The sequence below is a fragment of the Helianthus annuus genome, chromosome 14 (assembly GCF_002127325.2).
Source record: "Helianthus annuus cultivar XRQ/B chromosome 14, HanXRQr2.0-SUNRISE, whole genome shotgun sequence".
Lineage (NCBI taxonomy): Eukaryota > Viridiplantae > Streptophyta > Magnoliopsida > Asterales > Asteraceae > Helianthus > Helianthus annuus.
Window position 1 is genome coordinate 122,823,295 of NC_035446.2, and position 19,174 is coordinate 122,842,468.

General features: G+C 36.5%; 1 protein-coding gene across 1 annotated transcript; it reads left to right on the forward strand.

Annotated features, from left to right (window-relative positions):
- Positions 1–6,980: 6,980 nt before the first annotated feature.
- LOC110884245 (DELLA protein GAI) lies at positions 6,981–9,378 on the forward strand. The gene has a single exon (XM_022131933.2). The coding sequence runs from the start codon at positions 7,308–7,310 to the stop codon at positions 9,015–9,017; it is 1,710 nt and encodes a 569-aa protein (XP_021987625.1). The 5' UTR covers positions 6,981–7,307; the 3' UTR covers positions 9,018–9,378.
- Positions 9,379–19,174: the final 9,796 nt, after the last annotated feature.

Below are 19,174 nucleotides of genomic sequence, written 5' to 3' on the forward strand. Positions count from 1 at the left end.
GTTTTCGATCTTTTGTATTATCTCCAGTTTCTTGATAGCCCTACATATATAAATATATAGAGTTGTTGCCGTTAAAAAAACTAGAGTTCAAATTGTTATCACAATTAAATTCATATTTAAATATACATAATCACAAAGTAGATTCGCACAGGTTCTCATGACTTATATCTGAATGCGTATCTGAATGTGATTAGTTCCATGATTTGTTTTGGTAACTGTTTTTTAATTTTAACCCAGAAACTTTGTTAAACGAATGTTTAGCTTCTTTTGTATATGTAACGTTCTACAAGCGAGTATTAAAATGAGTAGATGGTTGGAGTTGACGAATCAAAATGGAACACAAACCAAACTATATTGGTCATGATCAACACTTTGCAAGGGTGAGATATTGGGTTCAAGTCCCACAGATGATAGAAAATAAGAAATTTGCCGTTAAAAAAAAAGAGACGAGAGAAGAGAGAAAAATTTATGTCAAGGGAAAAATCAGTCTTAAATGTTTACTTAGCCTTTAATAATACTTGTAATTGTAATATGACAACACTCGATCTAATCCTTATCCCTTTATCCGATATATTCATTCTTGCAAATTAAACCCTATTTAATTAATGAACACATTTATCGGTTACAACTACTTAGTTAATAAAATTTGTGATATTAATGAAATATTACTATATTCATATGCATTTACTTGCAATAGTTAAGAAATTATGACCTTCTATTTATACAATAAACGTCCTCAAGATGACATTTTGATGATTAAGGTGGTCGGTGTTTGTTTTTTAAGAGGTAAAATGTTTGCAGTTTGCGAACCACATCTACAAATATCTGTAGAGGAAGAGGTGAGCCAAATATCTGAAGTTTACAAAAAGAAGGTTGTTTGTCTTTTAACGTATGTGGTGTTTAACCCTCTGCAGACCTTAGAAGATTTTAGAAGTGGTTGGGCCAAGTCTACGCCAAGAAGAGCTCGCGCAGGGGTTTTTTTAGTGAAACGTATTCGGAAAAACAAAAAGTCTGCAGATGACAATGTCTGCGCGTGGTCTGCGCAGTGTAGACAGAAGAGACTGCACATATCTTTTTTAGAAAAACAAACACCACCTAAGTGATATGTTCAACCAATGGGGTGGTAGTCTATTCGCAAAGACAAAACATTTAAACATCTTAGAAGTGGGAGTCTCGAATTCAAGTCCCACAGACAACATGGAATAAAAAAAAATTGCGGTTCAAAAAAAGTTTGATGTGTTCACAACTAAAAGAATGATTATTCAAATCCTGCATCATGAAAAGAAAATACAGGAATGCTCAAAAAATTAATACAACAAATAGATGTATATTATTTCATTATGGGAGTGGGGGTGGTCCGTGATGGCCACCCCATCACGCGTGGAACTCGATCGCACACCGCCGTTGCCCGTTAAATTAACGCGTTGAATTTGTAACGCGTTCTTTATATCACGCGTTGAAAACTTTTGTTAACAAAAGATTGTTTTGTTGTTGTATGCAATTGAATTAATAGAACTTTGATGAAAAGTGCAAATTGGCCCCTCAACTTTTGTTAGCTATTTTTAAATAGCTATTTTCTATCACTAGTGACCACCGTCACTACAAAATGCTTGTGAGTGATAGAATAGTGGTTGATGACATGGCAGGAGATGATTGGATGCTTATGAGTGATAGAATTCTAATACTAGTGACCACCTCCACTCCCCTTATATCAGTATCGTTTAATATTACTTATCAGTAATATCAATGACAACTAACAAAATATAAGATTAATTTAACCAATAAATTAATCCTATGATGTATGATAAAATAAAACCATCATGGTATGATTATTGTTTATTTGTTTGGTGGTGATATATAAGTATTCTATGGTTTCTTATAACATTAAATATGACATCCTATTTTATTTTAATAGTACATAAAATCTAACGTGATGTTCTTAAACATCAGATGAGCAAGGAAAGAGAATACCATGAAAACATTCCAAAGTATTCTTAGGATTTTATTATAAGGTTAATGCAAAAATTGAATGACCTAAGTACTTGTGAGCATGTGGTATGATATAGATTATTATTCCTATGCAAAAATTGAATGAACTAAGTACTTGTGAGCATGTGGTATGATATAGATTATCATTCCTATAATTATAAAACACATGATAACATGACAACACAAAAACTTTAGCTTCCATAATTTTTATATGCCTTTTTTCTTGCCTGTATATGTTCGGAAAGGTGTGCAACATATTTAACGATAACTTGATTCGTTGAATAAGTCGAAAAAAGGATTCAAGTCAAATACAAATACAAATACTAGCGACTAATTGATAAGAAACTGCTGAAATAATTAATCTAAAATCTTAACACTAGCGACTAATTGATAAGAAACTCCTGAAATAATTTATCTAAAATCTTGACATTATAATTAATATTGACTTTATTTATTGTATCATAAAGTCTTTGTTGTGAAGGCATATAATAATTAACTATTTATTTTTGGATAAATTACTTTTTGTGTCCCTGTATTTTTCGGAGTTTTAACCACTTGAGTTCAAAATCAAAATGTTAAACGCCCTGAGTCCTAAAGCCATTTTTCTTAACCATTTGAGTCTAATTTTTTAACACCATCCACCTAATATGTTAACTACAAGGGCAATTTAGTTATTTACACACAAAGTACAAGTCTCTACACACAAGGTATTCTTTTACCTTTTTATATATATTTATACTCAAAAAAGAACTGTAATATCTCTCTCTCTTATCCCTCTCTAACCCTCTCCTTTACCTCCACCATCCACCACCATCCACCACTGTTCAAGAACCGCCAGCCACCACTGTTCAAGAACCGCCAGCCACCACCCATCCCATACCACAATCCACCCATGTTCAAGAAGAAAATGTGTCTTTCAGAGGTCTGAATCATCACCCCAACCATGGCTATTGTAGATTCGAATTCAAGATCCTTGTTTAGGGTTTCCCTTTCAACACATACTCACATGATGCATAGTAATCAAGGTGTCACTTCTAGTGGCATTTGATGAGCAAGCCTTCACTTTCAAGGGGATAGTGATCGAGTATCCCCTTGTCATCTACATCGTTTCCGAGTAGTTGAGACACAACCAAGGGTCATACTAGCCTTGTTGGTTAGTTAAAGCGACAGATAAAACTTTTCTTAAAATCTTTAGATTAAATGTTGAGGTATAATTATAGGCATATAGCAAGCATCTTAGTAACTAAATGTTTTACATTGTGAGAATCTTTCAACTAAAAGAGTTAAAAGAAGATATCATGTAACATCAGGAATTATGATGAGTCAATAACTTTGTGAGTAGTATAAATTGTTGTTAATTTGTTAAACCATAGCACGAATTGAATACATGGCGTTCAAAATCTTGAAAGCATGCATCTATGAATATTATTATTATTATTATTATACATACATATTAAAATAAAGTCTTAATGAATAGTGATTTTGATTTACTAAATAATGTTGAGGTATAATTATAGGCATATAGCAAGCATCTTAGTAACTAAATGTTTTACATTGTGAGAATCTTTCAACTAAAAGAGTTAAAAGAAGATATCATGTAACATCAGGAATCATGATGAGTCAATAACTTTGTGAGTAGTATAAATTGTTGTTAATTTGTTAAACCATAGCACGAATTGAATACATGGCGTTCAAAATCTTGAAAGCATGCATCTATGAATATTATTATTATTATTATTATTATTATTATTATTATTATTATTATTATTATTATTATTATACATTATACATATTAAAATAAAGTCTTAATGAATAGTGATTTTGATTTACTAAATAATTGTTTCAATTTTTCTAATAATATTTTATTTATTATATATTTAATAAGTTTTCTAATAATTTACGTTCTATGTTTATTTTTTAACATTTCATACTAAATTTATTGAAAATGTTTACTGTGTCACTATAGTACTAAACTGAACCGAAATACATATTAAAATAAAGTCTTAATGAATAGTGATTTTGATTTACTAAATAATTGTTTCAATTTTTCTAATAATATTTTATTTATTATATATTTAATAAGTTTTCTAATAATTTACGTTCTACGTTTATTTTTTAACATTTCATACTAAATTTATTGAAAATGTTTACTGTGTCACTATAGTACTAAACTGAACCGAAACCGATTGTTTTTTCCAACACTGCAATATAAATTTTATCGAAAACGGATATTGTGCCGCTATCGTACCAAATAATAATCGAAACCGACCAAATAACAATATTATTTATATTGTTTTTCCTTTTGATAAAATAACATCGTATTCCTAGTATGTCATACCGAACAACATCGGTACATGTACTCATTTGTATGGTTTTTGTTTCGTAATGGATTTTCTGTCGCTACCGTAGTCAACCAAACCGAAACCGACCGAACAATATCGGTATTTGTACCGGTACTTATCTTTACTGTTTTTGCTTTCGATAACTGACGTGTCCAACTGAAAAACATTGGTACATGTACTTGTATTCATTTTTATTATTTCTGGTGTCGATAATTTTCATTATACAACTCTATCTGCGAAGATAAACCAATATCATTACCAGTACCATGAAGAACTGAACTGGTTGATACCGTTAGGACAACATCATTATCAGTACCAATGTTCGTTTTTTTCGTTTTCAATCGATGTAAAATATATGTTAATTTTTGTAACAAGTGCATGTATTGTATCAATACTATAACGAACCAAACTGATATTGATCGAATGCCCATGATAACGTATCGCCACAACGCGCGGGAAACAACCTAGTTTTTATTATGAGGAACAGGCGCGTGGAAATAAGTCGAGTGGAAGAGGCGCGTGGGATGAAAGGAAACATATCTCATTTGCAAAGAAAGGATGAGGCCTACCACGTTAAACCTTTTATAAAATGGTGTACGGTTATTATGGGTCGAAAGTGCATGTAGGGAGGGGAGGGGCATCGCATCAGCATCAGTCAGTCTACATATGCATTGCGGTGCAGCCACGCATCTTTTTTATGCCACCCAATCCCTCTATTTTCCATTCACCCCCCTCAACTTTCAAAAAACCACTTCTGAACAAGCTCTAATACTATAAGGTCACTAATGATATTTCAAAAGTCCTAATCGTAGTCCCCGTTGCATGTTACTTATCGAGGATGTAAAGAAGATAACTTTTTTAAATTCATTCAAGGAAATGACAAACATTATAGTAAAGGAACCTTTTGTATCTTCTCATGGTATCATGTAACATAAAACAATAATTGTGTTTAAAAATTATTAAGATTAATTACATAAAATATTACACTCCAGAAATGACATGTATAACATTAACTGTTTATTTGTTGCATGTTTGTTTGTTTCTCTCAAATGACAAACAATACCATATATTCTACGGGGATGGGGGGTTAGGTTTTTTAAGGTTTTTTTTGGTGAGGTATAGTTTTTTTTTTTTTTTTTTTTTTTTTTTTTTTTTTTTCCTCGGGGGTGAGGTGGTGGTGGGGGGGGGGTGGGGTGGGGGTGGGTGTTTAGGTTTTTGGTGGTGATGTAGTGGGTTTAGTTTTAGGTTATTGGACACTTGTCACTCTATAAATCCTTCTTACACTTCTTATAATTAGAAACATTTATAGAATAACTTAAACCTATATTATACTATATTTTACTATTGTTAACTTACTTTTTTTTAAATGGCAAATATTTCTTCTATTATACAGGTTTAAATTTGAGACCTTCTTTTCAAAAGACATAATCAGCTACCAAATGGGCTATCTTATGGTGGCCGCACTATTGTTAGCTTACTAATATCATATTTTTAATTTTACCTTCGTTTTAGTCATATGAAAAGTTGTATAGTTTCTTTGTAGATATAGTTTTTAGTGTCAAGGGTCTCTTAGAAACAACTTCTCTATCATAGAGATACGGTTTGCTTATATATCTAAATAATGCATTAGTTTTTTTTAGAACGACGATTTTCTGGTATTAGATTACTTCATTTCCTAATATGATGAGCCTCGTTGCCCACTATAGCCAGACTATGTTGTCTTAACTGGGCTCACACCGACTTCAGAGATTGGTTTGGGCATTTCCCTGGGAAACCATGTCGCCAACTGCCACTTGACAGCTATTGTGCCATTACAAAAAGCTGAACACTCTCTATTGTCACATACAGTGGGACGAAAACCCGAGTGAGCTTAGGTTAAAAACCTAGCATCTCTGCAAGGAGGCTAGATAGAGACTGAACTTAGATCTCTGTTGCAGAACCTAAGCCTCCCTACCATTAGACATCTAGAACACAACTAATGGATTACCTTACGAGTTAGTTATTGGTGAAGGTTATGTTTTTTTACCGGCAAATTTAGATCACTGACGAACCACTGGAGTATTATCGTGTCATGAGCGGAACCATCCGATCATATCCATCTCCACTAGGCAATGCCTATACACCAATTCAGAAGCAAACCCAATAAATCTGGAAATAAACCTGCTTGTGAAAATCAAACTCAGGACCTATTAGTCCCAAAGTCTCATTCCAATTTTAAAATGCCACTAGGCTATAAAGCTATACGCGTTATTGGTGAAGTTTTACTGGTTACACTTATTCTATCTTTTATAGAAGATTTGTAAATTGGGATTTTTTACAAACTTACCAAACTAGAAATAAGCTGTTAGTGCCCATGGCTTTATAGCCTAGTGGCATCTTGGTGGTGGGATAAGGCTTTGGGACCTATAGGTCCTAGGTTCGATTCCCACAAGGGGGGTTTTCCCATGTTTATTGGGTTTCCTCCTGAATTGGTGTGGCATTATGCCTAGTGGAGATGGATATGATCGGGTGGTTCCTCTGGTGGCACGATGATACTCCAGTGGTCCGTCAGTGATCCAAATTTGCCGTTAAAAAAAAAAAAAAAAAAAGAAGAAATAAGCTGTTAGTTTTCTATGTTACAAACAACGGTTAACAGTTTGTATGATAAATGAATTAGTGACCAGAATTGGAGGTAATAATAGGGTTACTAAAAAGAGAAAGAGAAATAGTATAGTATTATTATTATCAAGCGGTGTGGCAGTCTCTTCCTTATCTTCTTCTCCGGTTCATCCTGTCTTCCTCTCTTGAAGCTCGAGCCCCCACCCGTCACGAGCCCCTGCTTTCCAAAACCACAACAAGATTCATCTATTCTATTACTCCTCCTACTTTTAAACACCCAATCTCCTCTTCATTTCATCCATCTTTCTCCAACCAATTGACACAACAACAATCTCTACATACCAAACCAAACCCTAATCACTTAAACTCTCAAAAACCATGAAGAGAGGTCGTGAGCGTAAGAAAGAAACCAAAACCTCATCATCAAGTCCTCCAGCAAAGCCAAAAGATCTAACCCAGACGTTGCCAGATTCCGGAGGAATGGACGAGCTGTTGGAAGTATTGGGTTACAAGGTCAAGTCAACGGACATGGCTGATGTAGCTCAGAAGCTTGAGCAGCTTGAAATGGTGATGGGTGAAGATGGGGTTTCACAGCTGGCTGATACTGTTCATTACAACCCGTCTGATCTTTCGGGTTGGTATCAGAGCATGCTTTCTGAGATTAACAACACCGGTTCGGATGTTGTTTCGTCTTCTGCTGATTTTGATATCACTCTTCCTGGCGATGCGTCTACTACCATGATTGATTTTTCCAATAATAATGTAACTAATGGGCAGCAGACAAGTAATATGTACGATGATGATCCGTACGACTTGCGTGCGATTGCCGGGGGAGCTATTTACGGCATTAGCTCCACCGACGAGTCGTTGGAGGGTAGAAATGGAATTAAGCGAATGAAATCCGCTGGATCTGATGAAATAATTGATGTACCACCCGAGTCACCACGCCCAGTGGTGCTTGTGGATTCACAAGAAGCCGGTATACGATTAGTGCACACGCTGATGGCGTGTGCTGAAGCCGTACAACAAAATAACATGAAACTTGCGGATGCTCTGGTCAAACACGTCGGGATTTTGGTGGCGTCGCAGGCCGGAGCGATGGCCAAAGTCGCCAGGTACTTTGCCAGCGCTCTGGCTCAGCGAATTTACAAGATCTACCCTCGAGAGTCGCTTGAGGATTTACATATGCATTTTTACGAGAGTTGTCCGTACCTCAAATTCGCTCATTTCACGGCGAATCAAGCGATCCTGGAAGCGTTCGCGGGCGCGACACGCGTCCACGTCATCGATTTCAGTTTAAATCAAGGTATGCAATGGCCAGCGCTTATGCAAGCGTTGGCCTTGCGTAACGGCGGTCCACCGGCTTTTCGTTTAACTGGGATTGGACCGCCGCAACCGGATAACACTGACGCTTTACAGCAAGTCGGATGGAAACTAGCTCAATTAGCCGACACGATTGGAGTTGAATTCGAGTTTAGAGGTTTTGTGGCTAATTCGTTGGCGGATATCGACGCTGGTATGCTCGATATCCGCCCAACGGATGAGGAAGTGGTGGCGGTGAACTCGGTTTTCGAGCTTCACCGCCTCCTTGCACGGCCAGGGGCCGTTGATAAAGTGTTGAATTCTATGAAAGATATGAAACCCAAGATAGTGACTATTGTGGAACAGGAATCGAATCACAACGACGCCGTTTTTCTAGACAGGTTTAACGAGGCGTTACATTACTACTCAACAATGTTTGACTCGTTGGAGAGTTCCGCGTTGACTCAGTCGAACAGTCTAGATTTGGAGATGTCGGAAGTGTATTTAGGTCGCCAGATATGTAACGTGGTGGCTTGTGAAGGTACCGAACGAATCGAACGGCATGAGACGCTGACTCAGTGGCGAACTCGGATGAACTCTGCCGGGTTTAACCCGGTGCATCTTGGATCCAACGCGTTTAAACAAGCGAGTATGCTTTTGGCTTTGTTCGCGGGCGGCGATGGGTACAGGGTGGAAGAAAACGACGGGTGCTTGATGCTGGGGTGGCACACTAGACCATTGATTGCAACTTCAGCTTGGCAACCTGGCAGTGTGGTTGAAACGTGAAGTGAGTCCTCTCGGAGAACGAGTTGCTGAACTCAGTGTCGAGTTTGGACGGTGGAATGGGAGACATGGATCGAGGGTCAAATCAAGTCCTTTCGCAATTTACATTTTAGACACCCAAGTCAGCTTTTTTAAGCTTTTTCCCACTACTAGTTGTTGCCTGTTTAAACGGGGAGTACTGTGTACTGGTGTTAGTGGTTTTTTTTTTGTTGATATTTTTTTTACTTTCATTTGAATAAAATTCAGTGCGAGTGTTTAAAATTCAGTGCGAGTGTTTACAAAATGTGTTGCTGCTACTTGCTAGCCTATATGTAACACTTTTAGAGGAGAATTTATTTCAACAATGATGACTGTTTTTCTTCGAGTTGCAATCATAAAAGTACAATATTCATAGTTGTACCAAAAACCACATTCATTTTTCAAAATACTTTCAAAGCTTTTATGCACTTTATCTTAACTTCAATCTCAAGTGTGATGCAATGATGTCAAATAAACACCAAATTATGAACTTCTACCATAATAAGAGGAAAAATAGCACACCAATACACAAATTGGACCTCCTTGGATCTAAGAAATACACCTTAGAGAAGGGTCGCTCACTTTGTAACAAGTAGTCATACCACGATTAGGGAATTCATCTCAGATACAATTTTTTTTTCTTAGAGAACTTTATTTCTAAACATTTTGAGTTAGTTATTGTTTTCGTCCCTATGGTTTGTCAAAAATCACTATTTCAGTCAATTAGTTTAAAAATTGCGATTTTAGTCTATGTGATTTCACTTTCGTAACCATTTCAGTCCACCTCGTAACCATTTCAGTCCCTATACTAACATAATAAATTGATTGAAATGATTACGAAAATAAAACCACAAAATGATTACGAAAATAAAACCACAGGGACTGAAATAGTTACGAAAGTGAAACCACAGGGACTGAAATCACAATTTTTAAACTAATGGACTGAAATAGTGATTTTTGACAAACCACATGAACGAAACAGTAATTAACTCAACATTTTATTAGATGGTCTGGTCATCACATTAGCTAGTTAGATCACACAACCCGTGTTATTCTCATTTGACAACAAGTTTCTAAGATAAGAACTTATAGACAAAACTCATTCTAACATTATCCTAATGCATTTTTTTTATGGTTTTGAAAGTACATAAACATACGATTAGCACCTTATGTGGTATATAACATCAACCTTTTGATTCAAAATAACAATAGGCCATATTTTTGTTGGAAAGCAAAAGTACTTGGTTCAAACCAAGTATACATTAAACTAGCAACTTCCATCAAGCCGCAAGAAGAGCCAAACAACAATGAACACCAGGTTTATTCGAAATTGAAATTACACCATACTCGCTAATAACATTTACATTCTAGATTTGTTTTTCACCCACAAAAATGAGACTGCCTTGATATCCTCCACCACCTGAAACATTAACATTGGTTAGGTTTTGAAAGCCTTTTCATTCATGCCTTCCAAATCATCCACAAAGTTGTAAACATAATAGAACAAATCACTTTCTTTATGACCTATGAACCGTTGATGCAAAATTAAGTAGCTCTTTAACATAGTCGCACTTGGTTGGAATCGGTAGTTTAGACCAAACCCATATGTGCCACCAGATTGCCTTTGAAAACATGTAGCTAGCTGACTAGGACATGGCTTGTGTCTTCTTGTCGGATATCGCATTTGCACATATAGTACTCATGTTAGGCATACCTCCTTTATATAGAGCTAGCTTGGTTGCAATCCTATCCGCCTCCCATCTCCATACAAAGAACATCTTATCCTATCCTGCAGTATGTCCAAAAATAGATGCCCCTCCTATTTCTGAGTCTCCCTTTTATTTTGGTATGTATACCCAAATATGCGTTACTAACTCCGATTCTATCGAGACTATATTCTTCCAAACCCCCATTATTGTCTTTTTAATCAAAACCGTTTTGTACCATCTATAATTCTCATAAATAGCCTTTGCAACTTTGTCCCTTGTTTACTTTAAGTTTCCACCACCATTTAGTAAATAGAATGATGTTTGTGTTGGGAAACAAGGATTAAGAATAGATTATGACATATTAAAATTCAAAACGATGCCATTTTTGATAATGTCTTGAATCTATAAGTTTTGTTATTGGTTGTTAATTAAGGATGTGCATATACTACAGGAATGTCGCTTAACACTTAATGATTCACAAAGCATTAAGATAATCATACACAAGACTTATCAAATTCAAAGATCAAATGATGAATCAAGACTAGAATGATCAAGACTTGGAAAATGAATTATGAATCACAACTTGTGAAATGAATTGCAAATCATCAAGAACAACAATCACCAAGTGGAACATATTGTGATATGCATAGGTGAAAGACCTAAGTAATATATGATGAAGCCTTAAAGACTACAAAACTCAAATATAAAAGAACAACTACAAAAATTAATGCATGATACATCAAGAAATTGACTGGGAATCAGAGAGACAATTAACTGTAACTTAAAACTTAACATGTTAAATTTCTTAAAAAATACTTTGTAAAATTCCCAATTGAATCAAACAAGTTAGATAATCAATTGGATGGAATTTGAACTTGAAAATGGAAGCATCTAGTTGTTTTATTTCCAATTGTAGGATGTAATAATGCTAGGAGACAAAGAGTTTTCGTAAATGGAAAGAACGCAACATGTTTCACCAAAGTACCCTTGTGCTTTGAAAAGTAAACATCATAGATGTCAAAGGGTTGCTTTGAAAAGTCAAAGATCAAAGGTATAGGTGTGTAAAAGGTGTTGAGGGCAACTTATAATCGTTATACAACACTCAAGATTCAAAACAAGGTAAAAGCCAAAAACTGGGAGATCCATGGTCGATGGATTAACCTTAGATTGGTCAGAGTTTGCTTTTCTTGATCCCTTTGCCTCACCTATAAATACAAGTCTTCCCCAACCTTTTTTACTTACCCCTTTTACTAATAACTCTTTCAAATACATATCTAATTAATATCTCTCTAGTTCCCTTGATATTTACACATTTAATCAAGGAGAGATCGAAAATCAAATATCAAGAGCAAAAAAGAAGAAGTTGTGCTTCAACTTAAATATTCAAATCATGTAATTGTGAGGTTACCACTAGCGTGTTGAGTGATACATTTGTAAGGGGTCTCACCATAGGTTGGTGATTGTTGTATAAACACTATTGGGAGATTGGCCACCATTGTGATACACTGGTGATCAAGAAAAGTAAAGCTAGTTACTTGGTGTAACTAGTGAAGAAGGTGATCACCACCTTGGACTAGTGAGGAAACGTAAAGACATCCTATAGAGATATTGGGTTGAAGAATGTGATCACTACCTTGAATTAATGAAGAACTTTATACCAGTGATATCCTGTCACAACCCCTGACCTTACCCTGGGTAGGAGCCATGAGCAGATATAAGTGGTACATGTGTTTATTAAAATTATCACAACGGAATTTTCATCAAGACCGAGTGTTAGGAAAAATATCAGAGTTTTCAAAACACCGTAGTTTTCATTTCATAAAACTGTGGGATGAAACTCATATTTACATAAAGGATTTTTACAGGGATAAACCCTTAATTAAAACACATTTTATTCATGATGACTGTCGTAAGGCTCATGCAAAAACCTATTTAAACTAAGTAGATAATTCATGCTTCCCTTGAACGTATACTTGTTTGAACCAGACATTTTTTTAAATGCACTTTTCATGCTAAATAAGATTATGCGTTTATTATTCTACTGTTAGTTCAATGTGATTAGTGGCTAGATCCTGGTATGTCATACACCTTGCGGTGGGATCCACATATGGTATTTTGGGGGTGTGACACTACTAAATTTCATCATCATCCTCGTCATCAATTTCCTGCAACACATTTCAAAGTATGGTTCAATACAAAAATGTATTGGCGAGTATACAAGTTTAATACTAGCATAAGTATAAAAGTGTTTAAACAATCAACATGGTAAAATCTGTTATCTAAAATTAACGGATGACTGGCATGCAACTATAAATGTCAACCCAAAGATTACCGCTAGCGTAATCCTATCATAACAACGATAAGACCGTTCTGTTTTAACTTAACATGACCTCAAGAATACGGGCGGTGCGTTACTCCTATAGCGTTATACATGTTAAGGGAGGCTTGTACGAAGTTAGTGACAAGTATATCACATAAGAATGTTCTAGCACATATGAATTAAACCATAACGTACTAAGCATGTATGGATGATTGTTTGTTTGTGATTAAGCGTGATGTGACAACTCATATTTTAGACTTCCTTTGTATTTTAGTGTAACTTGTATGAATGTTATGAGATCATGTGATGTGATTAGTTTCAATAGAATGTTGCGAGTTTGATTGTTATATAATTATGTATAGTATATAAATGTATATACAACTTGGTCGCACAAGGTGTGCTGAACCGCACAAATCATCCTGGATATGGGCTAGTCCACGGCCCAAAATGAAACCCAAGGATGGGTTTCGGCCCATGTCTCTTGTGCGCATACACTAAAGGGTGTGTGTTTAGCTTTCTCATAATGATATCATAAAACAAAAACACACACAAACCCTAATCCTTCCCTCTCATCATCGACGACAGCCGATCCCACCAAAGACCTCCTCTTGTCCTTTGAAGCTTGTGCTCTTATTAGCAATACTAGATCATTCGGTTAGTTATTATCTCTTTAGTTGGATTTTTGCTGTTATGATCTATAAATCCTTGTTATTTTGATTATTGGTGTATGTGATTATTGATTATGGCTAGAACATGATAATAATAGTCTTTGATGAATCTGATGAGTCAATAACTTAGGATTGTTTCTATGAGAATTCGATGGCTAAGATGTACCAAATCAGTTAATGGTGTTAGTTAGAATGATGCAAGAAAGTTAGGGATTTCATGTTTATGAATGTTCATTAAGGTCTCATGAAACTCGAACTGTTTGATGATTTGGTTAATCGATTGAGGGCCGATGATGATGGTAGAAATTGTATGATTAAATGATGATGATGATCTTGATGAATAATTAGAATTCATAAGAATTATTGATTAACCTCTTGATTGGTTCGAATAAATGCAAATCGGAAACTGTTGGAATGAGTTAATTATTTTGCTAGATTCATGGAAAATTGTAACTGATTGCATAAATATACCGGATCGCACAAGCTAAGGTGGATCGCACAAGGCTTATGGATTGCACAAGTTATTGTGGATCGCACAAGCCATTGTGTGTCGCACAATATAGGGTCAGTCGCACAAGTCTTAGGCTAGTAATTGTTTGGGCCGGGTGCTTGGGTTGGAACGCACAACATGAACTAATCGCACAAGTTATTGGGCCACAGCCCAACATGAATCGCACAATCCAATTTGGTTGCACAACCGGGTGGTAGTCGCACAAGTCAGTTAGGCTTTGTGCACTGCTGGGCTTAGTTAACACTTGGATCGCACAAGGTCATTCGGGTCGCACAAGACAAGTGGGCCCGAATGCCTGGTTTTGTTTAATGTTATGAACTGTTATGTGGTACGTGTCATTAGACTTGCATGCTAGTTCACATACTGCTGAATGACTTTATGATGCTATGCGTTGTTGTTACGTGCTATGTGATGTGTCTGTTAAATACGTGTTTGATAGCAAACGAAACTGATTAAGGTTGATAACCATGTTAGGACATGGTTGATCAACTGAGAACAAGTAATTTCAATTACAGAGCAAACCAAGGTGAGTTCACTGTCTTTTTCAAGCATGCTTCACGGGGAGGGACATCTGGTAATTATTCCAGGGAGGAATGTTGGGTTATTGGGTTTGACTGGAATGTTAAAATCAGGATGTTGGTTAATACACCCATATCTATCATTTAAGTCCCATCATATACCAAATAGGTTACCGGGGAGGCAACGGGGTTAATAGTTGATAGCGCTATTAGGTTTGGCACCCTCACACCGTACCGAGGAGGACGGTCGTGAAATAATTACCTTAACCACTTGATCAATGTTTGATAGAGCATTGGGGAAGGGCAAATAATCTGGAGCCATCTGCGGTAATCGAGTTATTAATGACATCGAATCTCTGAATTGTTTTTAAACTCATATCTGGTAACTAAACATGTTAACAACTTTGAACTCACCAGTGTCGTTTGACACACTTGTCTACATGCTTGCAGGTCGTTAGATTCATGGTTGGAACTTGCTATCTGGGAGTGCTGGAGTGGTCATGGGTCGGGTCTCTTGGATACATGTTCTTTAGTTTCGTACACTTGTTTTGAAACAGTTGAATAACGGTTTACATATGCTTCCGATGACGTTTGGGTTTATGTTATGATCTGAAACTATATTATGAGATAAATGGAATCTTTTATTTAATATATTGTTATAGTTCAATGTGATTAGTGGCTGGATCCTGGTACGTCACACATCCCGCGGTGTTTTCGCATGTGGTATTTTGGGGGTGTGACACGTGAAGTATGTGTGTTTGTGTGAGATTGATAGCATGAATGTGTTGCACCCAAAAGTGAATAAAAAGTAAAAGGGGTTGATGTGCACAAAATGCAACATATAAATTACATCAATTGTGGCATAAAACTAACCCTTTTTTAGTACTAAAGTTGGAAAAAGTGTGTTTTTGTCTTGCTTTTGTATTTTCAGGATTAAATGAGCTCAAATGAACAAAAGAAGCAAAAAGGCAGCTAAATCTAACATAAATACAAGAAAAGGAACAAACGTGGCATGCCCGACCCCCCGACAACATCCTCCCAAGCAAAACAAGAGAATAGAAGGCTGAACACACCCCGTGCTCAGTGAGCACGGGGGCGTGCCCAAGTGTCAGCAGAAAAGACAAAGTTGTAGAAGCTTCTATCGCCCACCACGGGGCCGTGCTCAGCGGACACGGGGCCGTGGTCAACTATAAGATTCGTAGAATCCAGGCAAATCTTGATAGTACAAATACGCTTCTGCACACGGGGTCGTGCTCAGCGGACACGGGGGTGTGGTCAACTAATGCAGACAAACTGCAATTAATGAAAAAAGAGAGAATGGTGGACACGGGGGCGTGGTCAACTAATGCAGACCAGTAACTTTTAATTAAAACGCCCAGATACAGACACTGAACACGGGCCGTGTCCAGCCTCTGTTTCCGTTTTTATTTTTGTTTTCTGATCTCGAGACTCTGTTGTGGTCTGTTGAGTGATTCTTATGGATCAATACTCAGGAGGCTACAACTACACCTATGAGGAGGATGATTATAGGGAAAACTATTGCACTAATTGTGGTAACCCGCACTCGGTACAATATTGTAACTTATTTCAACCATCCACTTCATACACCTACTATGGGGAGCCCAGGTACGAGCCATCGACTTCATACACATCCTATGAAGACCAAAGGTATGAACCTTCTCCCTCATACTCATATTTTGATGAACCACGGTATGAGCCTTCATACTCATACTTTGAGGAACCAAGATATGAGCCACCACCTTCATACTCTTATTATGAGGAACCATGACGTGAACAACCCACCTCATATGAGTACTATGAAGAACAAAATTACGACCCTTATCCATCATATACTTACAATGAAGAACAATGGTATGAACCACCTACTTCATATGAGTACTATGAGGAACCAAGGATCGAACAACCGGATTCAAGCTTTGAAAATCCCGATCCTTTCTCTATCACTGAAGTGACTGATAGGATATTAGAACACCTTAAAACTATCGAGCAATACGTAAAAGAATCTCGCGCAAGGGAAGAGGAATTCCGTGCAAGAGAAGAATTAAATAAAGAAAAGATAGTTGAAGAGGTAAAAATGGAAGAACAAATAAGTGAAAAACCGACACATGAGTTAAACAACGAAAAAGGTGAGTCCGACAACGTTAAAATCCAAGAAGAGTCTAATTTTGAAGAAATTAATCTCTTGCCACCTTCTTTTGAGTCTAATTTTGAAGAAATTAATCTCTTGTCACCTTCTTTTGAAAATCATTGTTTAGTACCCACTCATGCTAAGTTTTTAAAAGAGTTAAACACTAGCACTAAAATTGACGAAACGGTAAGTATTAAGTTAACTAATGATCAAACTTCACTAATAAAAGAAGACCCTTTTGAAATCAACATTACACCGGTTCCATGTTTTTTTCAAAATTCCTTTATAAGTAATGTCACAATTGATAAAGATCTTTGTGTTAACATAATGCCTAATTACATTTTCGAAAAATTAAGTATTAGTGATTTTTCTTCACTTCAAATACCTATTTTTCTATCCAATCGGAAAATAATAAAATCAATCGGTATAGTTGAGGATGTCTAGGTTCAAACAAATCAATTGGTAATCCGAACCAACTTTGTCATCCTTGATGACGCTCCTCTAGTGTTGGGACGACCTTTTATAAAAACACACGAAGCTTTGAAAAACCGGAAGTACAACAATCTACCTCTTCAATTAAGGGCATTCAAAAGGAGCATAGATCTTGAGCGCTCAATGAAATATCCTTTTGGCAATAATGACCCCCTAATTGAAGATGAAGATGAACCACCCGATACAAGTGAAAAGATGGACCACTTTGTTGAAGAAGAGGTCGCCATAGAACAAACTTTTAAAGTTCTTGATCAAAATGAGCAACCAAATAAGGAGTCTCCTAAAGACCCACCTCTTGAGCTCAAAGAACTTCCGAAAGGTTTGGAATATGCTTTTCTAGACAAGGATGGTAAATCTCCTGTAATTATTTCGTCTAACCTAAGTAGTATAGAAAAAGAAAAATTAATTAAACTTTTGAAAAAACACAAAAATGCGATCGCTTGGAAGCTTGTAGATATTAAAGGAATAAGTCCTTCCATGTGCACGCACAAAATTTTAATGAATGATGACTACAAATCGGTAATTCAACCACAACGTAGAGTAACTCCAAATGTTCAAGAAGTGGTTAAAAGCGAAGTCATCAAATTGCTTGACGCCGGACTTATTTATCCTATCTCCGATAGTCCTTGGGTAAGTCCCGTTCAAGTAGTTCCAAAGAAAGGAGGTATGACGGTAATAACTAATGAAAAAAATGAATTAATACCAACGAGAACCGTCACAGGATGGAGAGTATGTATAGACTATAGACGGTTAAATGAAGCAACAAGGAAAGATCACTTCCTTTGCCCTTTATTGACCAAATGTTAGAAAGATTATCCGGTCATAAATTTTATTGTTTCTTGGATGGTTTTTCAGGTTACTTTCAAATCCCGATAGCACACGAAGACCAAGAAAAGACAACATTCACATGCCCTATGGAACTTTTGCTTATCGACGCATGCCATTCGGTCTATGTAATGCCCCCGCAACATTCCAACGTTGCATGGTGGCTATCTTGCATGACATGATAGAAAAGACAATGGAAGTCTTCATGGACGACTTTTCTATCTTTGGAGATTCATACGGCCAATGCCTCGATAACCTCGAACGAATGCTATCCCGATGTGAGGAAACTAACCTCGCCCTTAATTGGGAAAAATGCCATTTCATGGTAACGGAAGGAATAGTACTCGGTCACAAAATCTCAAGCGAAGGAATGGATGTTTATCGAGCCAAAATAGACACTATTTCTCGATTACCTCCACCATCCTCCGTTAGAGCAATCAGAAGTTTCTTAGGGCATGCTGGATTTTATAGACGGTTTATCAAGGACTTTTCAAAATTTCAAGACCTCTAACAAAATTACTTGAAAAAGATGCCCCTTTCATCTTTGACAAGGATTGCAATCAAGCATTTCTAACCCTCAAGGAAATGCTAGTCAATGCACCTATCATGATAGCGCCTGATTGGAAATTACCTTTCGAAATCATGTGTGATGCAAGTGACTTTGCAGTTGGAGCAGTCTTGGGACAAAGAAAAGAAAAGCATTTTCACCCAATGTATTATGCTAGTAAAACACTTAATGACGCACAAGAAAATTACACAACAACTGAAAAAGAGTTACTAGCTGTGGTATTTGCTTTTGATAAATTCCGTTCTTATCTTGTTCTTTCTAAAACAATAGTCTATACAGATCATGCAGCCATTCGATACCTTTTCAAGAAACAGGATGCTAAACCCCGTTTGATTCGGTGGATTCTACTCCTCCAAGAATTTGATATTGAAATCAAAGACAA